Genomic DNA, 13099 nt, shown 5'->3' with positions numbered 1-13099 from the left:
TCATTTCTGTTGCTGTTCAGTTAGATCTGTTTTGATTTAGTATTAGTGTAGCTGACCTGTTATATTCCATGAATAACTACTGTAAACAGAAATACGGTTATCGTGTTGTTATTTATGACCTCATGAATTGAGAGACTACATGGAATATTTGTCACACTGCAGAACCATTTAAAATGAACAAGTGAAGGCAAAAAGGTGTTTAAACATGTTATCAAATAAATGGCAACCAGTTGCACATTCTTATAAATCTTGATGTTGCCAATGGACATGTTATGCATCAACTACCCATGATTTTGCTTACAATAGTGCAACATCAATTTGTGTTAAAATCCATGATTTTCTCATTTCATTTGTTTTACTGAATGATTTTATGGACTTACACTGCAAAAAAATCATCAAATAAATTTACTTGAGAAGCATAATGACATAAGATAGTAAGTCTTGTTTAGTGAGGTTTATGCTTAAAACCAGTCTGGTAAGAATAATAAACTTTTCCCTTTGAACTAAGCTTATTTGTCTTACCCAACTGACAAATAGGTTTTTCTTGTTTTAAGCTTAAAGGCCGAAACCTACTTCACGAAAGTACACAAGCGCTTGGCCTACGCGTGGTTCCGTTGTACATACTTTACATGCACTCTTGCGTTGCTCTGGCGGTTACAAACCTCACACCACAAGGGGGCGATAGAGTTTTTTTAGGCTCAACGAAACCGAATCAAGAAAAATTTGACTCTGTGGTCCGGTGTTTTAAGAAGTCAAAAAAGCCATCCCAACATGTCCAAAATGACTGGATATCCATAGCTAGTTGTGGCATCTCTGCTGCGGACGCCTTTCCGTTCCTTACTGGCTCGGACAAATTTGTCTCGTAGTTGTTTCCATTTTCTCTTTACAGTGTCATTATCAGAATTTAGGGAAGCTGCAATTTCTTGGCAAGCATTTTCAGTCGTTGTTTTATTCGAATGGCGAGGGATCGTAAATATGTTTGTATAAACTTGTTCAGCAAGACTCTCCTCAAATTGCTGCTCCACCATGACAATTGTTGACTGAAAACAGAAAATCTGCTCTAGCGCCCCTTGCGGCAACACTGAGAATGCAGCGCATACTTGCGTTTGGTTATGAATTGAGCGCTGACACATTTCAATACGCAACGTCACGTGGAATCGAGCTTGCGCAGCAAGGCGCGTCTGCGTTCGCGTACTTGCGTGAAGTAGGTTTGGGCCTTAAACCTCGCTAAATTTTGTTAGATTTCTCTGAAAACAAGACTTAAAATCTTATGTCATGCTGCTTTTCAAGTATGTATTTTGTTTTAAGGAAAAACACGGAGTAAGATGATTGACAATTTACAATAAGTTTCCATTTGTTAACATTAGTTTACATAAACTAACAATGAACAATACTTTTACAGCATTTATTAATCTTGGTTGATGTCAATTTCAACATATACTTAAACTTTTTAAATGAAAAGTTGAATATGTTAACATTAGTTAAATGCACTATAAACTAACATGAACAATTGTATTTTTGTAAGGGTTAAGGTTAGGTGGGGGTTAGATTAGGGCTTGTATTAACAAAGATTAATATATGCTGTAAAAAATATATTGTTTAATATTAGTTTATTATACCTAATGCAAGAATAAAATCTTACTGTAAACTGTTGCCAATTATTTTTTGAAATGCAGAGAAACTGATCCAAGATTAGATTATTGATTCAGTCCAATGTTTGTGTATCTGATGGTGTTGGTGTTCTTGCAGGAAAATGGCTGCAATCAACAGGCTGGTGACCTGTTTGACATCCTAATTCAGTGTGGAGGTGATGTTTCATGCTTTATTTAAATATTCATTGACCAGAGAACAGTAGATAAGCTTTTATTGTTTGAGAAATGGTGTAGCTGCTCACACTCATGGTTTGTTTTCCAACAGAAATATCAGAGAATTTCAAAGCTGCCCCTGATCCTGTTCTAGAACGGCTCCGCCCAAACACGCCCCTTCCTTCCAGCTATGCCCCTCTCAATCTCTCCACCCCTCTCTCTGACCGGCCTACCAAAACTTTGATTTTAGAACTGCAAGCTCCCTCGTTCGAGACACGCAGCAGTAGTGACTCAAGAAGTGGGCGTCTTGAAGATTTCCTGGAAAGCACTACTGGCAAACCGTTGCTGGGAGTGGAGCCAGGAGGACCTACGACGCTAATTGTCGACCTTCACAACCAAATGCTCAGCACTCCAAGTATCCTAGACCTTCCACGGTCCCCAATGGATACATGTGATCTGAGTTTTTCTTGTAACTCGCCGTCAGATTTGGTTGACTCAGCCCCTGCCAGTATGGATTGGATGGACAGTACTGGACAGTATGGATTGAGCGGGGCTGGAGGAGAGGGTCCAGAGATGGTATATATGAACGCACAAGTCTCCTCTAGCTTATTTTCCACAGACTTTCTCGACACTTCTGATCTGCACTGGTCTAATTTATAGCCCAGTGGGACTTACGATTTATCCAAGGCTCATGGTTAGATAAATATCTTCGGAAAGGACCGATCATAGATTAGCTTTCTTCACAACAGGTTATATATTAGTTTCCAACAGTTACTTTTTCACTTATTCAACAACTACGGATTCTTTTAACCAGGGTTGGGGAGGAACGGAATACATGTAAAGGGATTACGTATTTAAAATACAAAATATAAGTAACTGTATTCCACTACAGTTACACTTTAAATCATTGATAATTAGAATACAGTTACATTCAAAAAGTATTTTGATTACTGAAGAGATTACTTTGCATTTTATTGTCATTTGTTTCATTTAATATTTAGTCCTTTCAGATGGAAAACATTTATACATATAATTGATGTGATCCAAAGTGCATTTGAACAGCGGTGAAACACTTTCTTATGATGTGTTACATTCATACGAGCAGACAGAGAAGTAAGTTTGAAGTAAGTTTGGAGCAGAAGAAACAGAAATAAATCTTGTGTAAATTGTCAGCTTTACGCTAAGTTAAAATGCTATTTCTAGCCATTTTACATGCACATGTTACCGGGCACGATCATATTTTTTTATCAAGTAAATTCACGTTAGATCATAATTTCTTTTTTTCTAGTAAGACCTTTGATATTAGGGCAAAAATCGTATTCTTAATCATAATATTTGTATTGTTTTCCTGTAAAAATATCTAAAAATCCTTAAAACAAGTTCAGTTTGATTTATCTTGTTTTAGAAACAACACTGCATAAGATATTTAGGTTTTTCAGAGAATGTATTTTTAACATGTGTATTTTGTCTTACTGTACTGACAGAGTTTTTACAGTCAAAACAAGTGAAAAAATCTACCAGTGCTGAAGAAGTAATCCAAAGTATTTAGAATACGTTACTGACCTTGAGTAATCTAATGGAATACGTTACAAATGACATTTTACAGCATGTATTCTGTAATCTGTAGTGGAATACATTTAAAAAGTAACACTCCCAACCCTGTTTATATCGGTTTAGCCAACTTTGATTACTCTATGTTACACTTTAACCAATACGCACACCCACCCTTTATATTCACACTTGGCGTCCCCTTACAAAAATTGAGAGTTCATGGCAAATTTGTCGCAAATTCGCCACTGATCATTTTCACAAGCAAATGAGCTTTGCGGCAAACTTGCGGAAAATTATCCATTGTTGCCAAATGTTTGCTGCAGGTTCACCACTACCGGTGAAGAGCTGCAAACTTTGGGCAAATATCTTCGGCAAATCACAAGCTCATTTGAATGTGAAAACAATGAGTGGCAAATTTGTGGCAAGTTTGCGGCTAGTTTGCCAGCCCTGTAGATTTTTTGTAAGGGTCATCATGAGGTCTATTCATAGTGTTGTTTTTAAAATGTCATCTGTTGTACATTAGAATGATATTTAGCAGATGTTTGTGCAACGTTTACAAGTTATAATGCATGTGAACTACTCTTTCTAAGAGACTTAGCTGCTGTTTGTACACATCTGATGCTTAAAAAGAGCGTAATGCTGTAGTGATGATGCGCTCTTTCACATTTGTCTCGGCGACATACATGTTTTTACTGAGACAGTCATTCAGACAAGAAATATACATGTTTTTTGCCTTAATATTGGCAAATTCACATACAGTACGAGTTTTTTAAGCAACTTATTTTAACAATTTATAAATCCAACAGTAACGGATAATAAACTGCTATTTGAGCTTGCTCCACCAAATATAACTGGCCAATTTTTGCATATTGGTTATCAAATATGCATCTGAATATTATTATTTCTAGTATTTTGATATATCATACTGCATAAAATTAGCATATGCCAGGAAAGGTCTTTTAAAACCTAAATGTATCAACAGCTGGTAACCATTAAATAAGCTGTTAATTTGTTTTTTTTTTATGTGCCAGAACAATTTGCTATTTCATGAGCTATGTAGATCGCAGTAAACTATTAGCAATTGCGGCATAAGTTATAGTACAAAAAGTATGCTACTTTAGAAAAAAAAACATGACAGTGTGGAACTATGAAGATGTGTGAAGACACAAGGTTATTTTGTTGCTGAGGAAAACCTTTTCAAACCTTGTTTTTTCTTTTCCTAGCAGGTTAGCATTTGCTAGCCTTGCGACTTAATGAGAAAAGGTTATCGCAATCTGAAAACTGAGTGTAGAACTCTGAACAAAGTTAAGTCTTGTGTTACTTATTTTTCTAGCTAGTTTTATGTTACAACATACATATGCTTACCCTTTAAAAAAAAATCTAGAGTTCTGACAAACTTGCCACAAATTTCCCACTCGTTATTTTCACATGCAATTGAGCTTGCGATTCACCGCAAATGTTTGCCAGAAGTTGGCCGCTCTTTCACCGGTAGTGGTGAACCTGCAGCAATCCTTTTGCGACAATGAAGACTTTGTGGTGAATTTGCGGCAAGTTTGCAAAAGCTCTCGATTTTTGTAAAGGAAATCGTATGACAAATGTGAGGAAGTTTTTGTCATCTTAAAAAAAGGTATTTCTGCTTCAGTTTTTTGTAGACACAATAACTCCATATATCTTGCCCAAAACTTGGGTGGTGTATAAGACACATCGAGTGCTAGAAACTTACTTTATTACATTACATTGCATTTTAATTTTGTGTTTACATGTTTTTTTTTTAATCTAAATTTAAGATGCCTGTACCTTTCAAACATTTTGCGTTCATCTTGAAATGGGAAATGAAAAAATATGTTTTACTGTAAATATGCTGCATTGTATATAAACGTAACTGTTATGCCCATCGCAGTACACAATGTACTGTATGTACTGCACTGTATTTTATCAGTTCTCTGTTGGCAGAGTTTTGATAATAGGATTATGAGCCAATGAGTTTATGAATGTTTCTAAAAATGATTAAGAATGTATAGATTTTAGTGTACAGAAGATTCTAAACAGATATAGCCAAAGTGAGGCATAATCACATCTAATCAATAAGCAAGATTTAATTTACAAGGACCCTCAAACACACTCGTGTATATTTTTTATGTTACTCTGTAAGCGCTTTATGCATTGCATGTGTTTTCTTTTTTGTGTGTGTGTTATTGCATATTGCATATCAGCTCAGGAACCTACGAATTGTACAGTGTGTGTGTGTGTGTGTGTGTGTGTGTGTGTGTGTGTGTGTGTGTGTGTGTGAGAGAGAGAGAGAGAAAGAGAGAGAGTGATGTCATTTGGGGAACAGCATTACTGTCTGCAGTATTCACTCTCTCCATCTGTCTGAATTTGCACTAACAGGGTTTTGGCTGTGGTCGAGCCCAAATAAAACTTCATATCCAGTCCACTGTTCCCTGCTATATGCTGGACATTGAAACTCGACACTGTTGTTTCATTGGCTAAATGTGTTACATGGTGGAGCTTAAGAGCCTCTCAGTGCTTAATCTGTATGATTTTTATTTTTTGAAAATAAAATAAATGTTTAATTTTTGTGCTTTCTAGGAGAGAAAGTGCTGACACTAAAATCAAAAGAAATAATACACTGCCTGGCCAAAAAAAAAAAAGAAAAAAAAGTTGCATATTCTAATATTTTTTTGGACCGCCTTTAGCGTTGATTACGCCGTGAAATCGTTGTGGCATTGTTTCGACAAAATTATGCAACATTTATTTCCATACAGAGTTGCATTCATTTTTGGCCGAGATCTTGTATTGATGACGGGAGAGTCTAACCGCTCTGTAAAGTCTTCTCCAGCACATCCCAAAGACTTTAAATGGGGTTAAGGTCAGGACTCTGTGGTGGCCAATTCATGTGTGAAAATGATTCCTCGTGCTCCCTGAACCACTCTTTCACAATTTGAGCCCGATGAATCTTGGCATTGTCATCCTGGAATATGCCCAATTTGTCAGGGAAGAAAAAATCCATTGATGGGATAACCTGGTCATTCAGTACATTCAGGAAGTCAGCTGAATTCATTTTATTGCCGCATAAAGTTGCTGAGCCTAGACCTGACCAATTGAAGCAACCCCAGATCATAACACTGCCTCCAGACGCTTGTACAGTGGGTACTATGCATGACTGGTGCATCGCTTCATGCGATTCCCTTCTTACCCTGATGCGCCCATCGCTTTGGAATAGGACAAATCTGGACTCATCAGACCACATGACCTTTTTCCATTGCGCCACAGTCCAATCTTTATGCTCCCTAGCAAATTGAAATAATTTTTTCCAATTAGCCTCACTAACAAGTGGCTTTCTTGTGGCCACACAGCTGTTTAGTCCCAATCCTGTAAGATCTTGTCGCATTGTGTGTGTGGAAATACTCTTACTTTCACTAGGACTGGGCGATATGGCAAAAAAAAAATAAATAAATAAAATAATAATTTAATATATTTGTAGGGGGAAATGTCATGACATATGAAAGCAAATATAGTTCAAACTTGACTTATTAACTGTAAACATGCAAATATTTAGCTAATCTAAGACTAACAAACAGCACCTTTCAATAGGCTGTTCAAAGTGCTCTCAGAAGGGGCACTTGTTGCGGGAATACAGAGGTATTTCTTTGCAAGATTGCTGAGCCTGGGGAAATTTCCCCATGCATCTTCCACCAGTGAAGTGGGTCTGTGTCTGGATCTGAATCAGTGGACATCAAGTAAGCTGTCAGCTTGCATTTCATTTTATCCTCTTCTGATTAGAAAGTGGGTGGTTGTGGTGATGTCTTCTTGAAAAAGCTTGCTAAGGTTTTCTTCCTCTTGAACTCGGCTTCTTGTCTCTGTTCTTGGTCCAATTCTTGGAACACCTGAGCAGTTGTCTCAAGCGGAGTTCTGTTTTCCTCTGACAGAGACGTCAGCTCTCTGATGATTCTTTGCTTGATTCCCTCCAACACGTCATCTATGTAAGTTGTATGGAACCTGGGATCCAACAGAGAAGCTACGCTTAAGAGTTCATCTGTGACAGGATCGCTGTACTTGCTGTTGAGGTACTGTTTTATTGTGCTTTTTATGTGTTTTGTCAGGTCAGTATTGTCATCCTGTGGTCGTAAAATGCTACTGTTGAAGAGATGGAGCACTGGTTTGAGGTATGACACACTCACATATGCTTCCCCTGACAATGCATCAGTGAACTCTTGCAGATGACTTACAGCTTTTTTTACTGACTCCAAGACATCAATATCTTGCCATGTTGGAAAAAAGCTGCTTAGTTTTTTTTTATCAGAGCCCAGGACCCGAGCTATGGCTTTCTCCTGTTCCAAAACCCTCTCAATCATCTTTTGTCTTGAGCCCCACCTGGTTGAGGACTCGCTAATGAGCTGATGGGGAGGCAGGCCAAGCTCAGCCTGTTTTGACACCAGTTCTCTTCTCCTCTTCTAGCTGAATGAAAATGCACTTACAACTTTTTTGCACACTGCAATTGCACAGTCGAGTCTTTGATCCTTCACACCATGTTCTGTTAAAATAGAATACAAGAAAGTGCATTTGAAAGAACAGTTTATTCTTCAGTGTGACAAAGACAATATTCAGTTAGTGATCAAAGATGTTCATTTTCAGAAATGTTCTTTATCAACTGAGCTAATTACGATTAATGTTAATACCACAAAACACATGTGAAGGACTCCAAATTAAAAGCACCAAGCACACATTTTAATTATAATTTAAATAAATACACTTAAGAAAAGTGAGTATTGCTATTTTCCTCTTAATGCATTTCCAGTTGATTTAAAAACAGAATTTTCTCAAACAAAACTATAGATGAATGAATCACACATACTCTCTCTCTCTCCCTACACACACGCATATAGGCTGTACCTCTTCACACACATACAAAACTTTAGATAGCAAATTAATGACCCCCCCCCCATGTATTGTTGAAGGGTACGACTACTCCACAGGTCAGTCGTTGTAGAATAAAAACGAACTCCTCCACTACTCTTTCACGTGTTTCAGTGTACAATCGAGGTAACACTAATTCCGTAAAATGTTTGCGGCTTGGCAGTTTATATCTTGGATCAATGGTGTGCAGCATTTTTAAGAACCCTTCCTTTTCAATGGTATATATTGGTACCATATCATTAGTGACATTGAATGCCACTGCTTGTGTTATTTCTTGCTAGCAGGGCATCTTTTTGTCGTATGGAATAGCAGTAGAAAATGATACTTCTAATGACAGCTGGCGTTTAGCAGTTTTGGGTGGACCCGATGAACAGGCTTGTTGTCACGTAATTTACTGCACTCTTCCTACTCAGCTTGGTGTCTCTGGCCAGGGCTGTAGCTGGGAATTCTGGGCCCCCTGACTGTATATTGTTCTGGGCCCCTTTCATATTAAAAAATACAGTCTAAAATCTAGAATTTACTCAGAATGGTGCCAAAAACAAAAAACATCCAGTGAGCGGCAGTTCTGCAGCCGCTTATATATATATTTACATGACAAACTCCTCTAAATCCCAACATTTATAACAATAAACACTAACAAGTCTCCTACTTGTTTCATTTAGCATAGAAATATATTAAAATAACACTTAATTTTAAAATGTACTCTCTCGATCCAGTCCCATGCAAAGCATGCTTGGAACTTGAAATCCCCTGCCTGATTTCAGCAATACATCGATGTAACAAATATTATTCATATAGTCCCAACACAATTGGATTAAGTTAACATAGATGGATTGCACACAGTCAGATTAAGTTAAGATCAAATGCTAAAGAATTGTGTTGCATTAGCTCATTTCAAATAAGTTAATTGAGCAAGCAATAAAACTCAGAGTGAAAACCATCCATTAGGTCTTCATCCATTTGTACATTTTATAGCAGTGTGATCATATCACTTTTTGATGACTGTTAAATATCACTTGGACTCTAGACAATATAATTATGGTCTCATCTCAGACATAAATGTATTAAGTTGATTTCAAGTGTACTGGTTTAGTATTTCAATAGAGTTCCTTTCCTTTTTTCGGTGTAGTTAAATAGCAAAATCTCCACAACTTATCCCCTATGTAACCTGATGCACTTCATTTGTTTTTTTGCAAGTGGTGAATTAATGTAGTGCTGAAGTGGTTTGAGTCAGAAAATGTCAGTTACCATAATTCTAACATGATATGGAGGCAGCACAAGGTTTTGCTCTAACAGAACATTCTTTTCTGTTCTCATGTTCCACACCCTCTTTAATGACATCATCGTCCTGTCCCATGTGTTTTCCCCTTGGCTGAGTGTTTCAGTGTCCATTCATCACATTGTTTAATCAATTTACTGAGATGCAGAAATCTATCAACCGTAATGGACTGCTGACCCAATCCCTTTCCCAGACACCCCTCTCTAAATTACCTGAATGAATGAATGAATAGCTTTTGCAGGACTTTTCACAGCATGATTGTATTGCTGCATTGATAGAACATCATATGTGATTTATTCAACACAATAAGGTGATTTTGCTGAGCAGGTTAAAACCTAATTGACAAGAAACTGTGAGGGTCTTGCATTTCTTTATTTTCAGTAGTGCAGGTTTAGCCTCAGCAATTAAAGGGTGAACTGGTGACGTATTACAGTGGTGCTTCTTCACACCAGTTTTAAGATCATTTATTAAAAGAGCCCAAGAAATCACTTTCCTGCCTTGACATATTTCCTGATGAGACAGGAAGTTACAAGTGGGATAAAGCAAAGAGCTCATCCCTATTTTTAGAGAACCGATACATTTTAGGTACTTCGGCTTACAAGTGTCAGATGCAGTCATTTTCAGGTGGTATTAGAGGGAGGAACATTCTCTTTTTTGAGAGCATTTGATTGGACAATAATCTGTGTAGTGCAAGACGAGTCATCAATATTTTTGGTCTGTTTTTCTGGAAGAAATTTTTTTTTTAAATGCATATATCTGCTAAAGATTAATTTAGTCAACTTTTAATAGTAAATTAGCTGGCTTCAGACCAAAAAGACATGGACTATAAGCTACAACCTAGTCTCATAGAATGAATGTTACTATAACTACATTTTTGCAAACTGAGTTTTATGTGCCACTTTCCACATTTCTCTGCAGTTTCCTGGTTAAATGAACACTAGAGGCGCTACAACAACGGTTTGTTTTATTCACTTTCACACAAATCAGGGGTACTATGGCTGTTAAAGGCTGTTTATAACACATATTTTTGGCTCTATTACTCACACACATATGTTATTATGTCAAAACACTTTTCCTGTTACGCATCATTTGAAAAACAACATTTCAACGTTGTATTACAGACACACCTACATTTACACACTTATTCCAATGTGATTAACTTTCACTCTAGCTCACCTGATAGAGTGTTGTCCTTTGGACTCAGAGACTGAGGCTCAAGCCCAGCCAAGGACGCTTGAAATGAAGTAAAATGAAGAAGTGCCATAGAAGCGACACGATATGACGTTGTTGCTTCCGTAAATGTGCTTTCATGTCGCATTTGCTTTTAATACACTATCGGTTAGGTTTAGGTGTTGGTTTAGGGTAAGGATGTCTGTTTTGTTCACCTCTTATTTATCTTTTAAGACACTATTGGTTAGGTTTAGGTTAAAGTTTAGGTTAGGGAGGTATGTTTTACTCATTAAAACATCTAACATCTAATATTAAAAACCTTGTCTGATTACAACATAATTTCACTTGATTTTGGTGCCCCCTGCTGGACATTTCACTGGGAAACTGCAGACAAACTTATAATGAAGCACGTAATTTCGGTTTGCAAAATGTTGTATTTGTCACATAAATGATATGAGATCAGGTTGCACAAAACTACCATTTTGATTTCATGGAGTCTTTAAGGCTGCTTACTTTTTGACTAATCATTTGACGGATAGGAAAATGTAAGATATGTTTTTAGGGTGTAGAAAGAGCCAGGTCAGTTGAAATCAAGATGGTTTTCATCGGCCAAAGTATGGTTATATCAGCGTGTGTCATAGCAAAAGTGATTTTTCATGGACGTGCATGTCGGAGTGGCCCTTTTTATTTGTGATTGTCTACTACGTCCTTGCAACGTAACATCCCCATTGAAATCAGTGGATTCTCTAAAGCAGTGTAAACCCTGTGTGTAGACGCCGTAAAGCTGAGATGGAATTTAACAGTTACAATTCCTGTTCTGATTCTTTAATGGTTCCATTAACGATTCTTACTTTTCAGGGAGAAATATTTGGAAATAAGAAATGACATTTTTATTGCATTTACTGTGATCAGCAATCTATTGCCAAGTGATGAGATCATTTCAGATTTCAACAGATCAGACATAAATCAGAGAGACATTTAATACAATTCTTGAACTTTTTACAGGCATAAATGCAATAATTGGTCCTACTGTATAAATATAAATAAATACAAATTCTAAACCAAAAATGTGCTAACATATTTCATTCATCTATGTATTTGACAGTAGGAGCAGCGGTGGCTCAGCGGTTAAGGCTTTGGGTTACTGGTCAGAAGGTCAGGGATTCAAGCCCCAGTACTGCCAAGATGCCAATGTTGGGCCCTTGACCCTATCTGCTCCAGGGGCTCCGTATCATGGCTGACTCTGCACTCTGACCCCAGCTTAGCTGGGATATGTGAAAAAAAAGAATTTCACTGTATATGTGCAAATGTATAATGTGTGATAAATAAATACAATTATTATTTATTTATTATCGTTAATTAAATAAAACAAAACTCGGACACACTTCATATTGGGTGTTTTTAGCTACTTTTTACTTAAGAATTTGATACAATGTGCATATTATGTACATGTCAAGTCATTTTTATTTGTATAGCGCTTTTCACAACACACATCGTTTCAAAGCAGCTTTACAGAAAATCATGCATTAACAGAAAACGAAACTGTACTATCTATAAAGTCTTAGAGTCATCATTGTGTTATTGCAAATTGTGTATAAAAATAAATAATTAAATAGTTTAATAATAATTGTATTTAGAACCCCTGTGAGCAAGCTGAAGGCGACTGTGGCAAGGAACACATAACTAAGATGTTGGTTAATGGAGAAAAATAACTTTGGGAGAAACCAGGCTCACTGTGGGGGCCAGTTCCCCTCTGGCTAATATCATGAATATAATGCCAATATTACTTATGTATAGTGCAAGTCATGGTTTAAAATTATTAAACTAAGTAAGTGTTAAGAGCCAGTGTTTAAAAAAAAAAACAAGAAAATATTTTTTCATGAACTTTAAGATTAATAACTAATGTCTTTGAACAAAGAGTGTTAGGGAGACTATTCCATAGTTTAGGAGCCAAATCTACCTCCTTTTGTGGATTTTGATATTCTAGGAACTATTAACAGGCCAGATTTTGTGATCTTAATGAATGTGTGTGTTGTTGCATTGTACTTGCATTTAAAGTACCTGCATTTAATTACATCTGTAGTTACACTGTAATCTAACCCCTAACCCCTAACCCTTACTCTAACCCCATCCCTAATGCTACTTTTAAATCTTTCTCCTACCTCAACCCCAGTAGCAGCAAATGTGAGTCTTGTGAGAATTCTTGCTGAACAACATATAGTTACACAATAAATACATTATATTGTATATATTTTAATGTTAGTACATAGTAGCTAAAGACACCTAATAATAAAGTGGGACCTGTGTGTTACAAGCTATTAATTCAGTAGCGGGGCAGCACTGCCACTGACTAGTGCAGCAGGAAGCACTGTCAAGA

At 36.9% G+C, this 13099-nt stretch overlaps 1 protein-coding gene across 3 annotated transcripts in view; it reads left to right on the top strand.

The window, feature by feature from the left end:
* Positions 1–5788, top strand: part of LOC127451392 (myocardin-related transcription factor A-like) — a 68153-nt gene extending 62365 nt beyond the window's left edge. For all 3 annotated transcript variants that reach the window (XM_051716076.1, XM_051716074.1, XM_051716075.1), the window contains 2 exons: positions 1750–1807; positions 1918–5788. In XM_051716076.1, coding sequence (XP_051572036.1) covers positions 1750–1807; positions 1918–2465 — 606 coding nt within the window. In that variant the 3' untranslated portion in view covers positions 2466–5788. The remainder of the gene's footprint in view (positions 1–1749; positions 1808–1917) is intronic.
* Positions 5789–13099: the final 7311 nt, after the last annotated feature.

The sequence above is a fragment of the Myxocyprinus asiaticus genome, chromosome 14 (assembly GCF_019703515.2).
Source record: "Myxocyprinus asiaticus isolate MX2 ecotype Aquarium Trade chromosome 14, UBuf_Myxa_2, whole genome shotgun sequence".
Lineage (NCBI taxonomy): Eukaryota > Metazoa > Chordata > Actinopteri > Cypriniformes > Catostomidae > Myxocyprinus > Myxocyprinus asiaticus.
The sequence above is the reverse complement of the archived record's forward strand: the minus strand, read 5'-3'. Positions and strand labels throughout refer to the sequence as shown.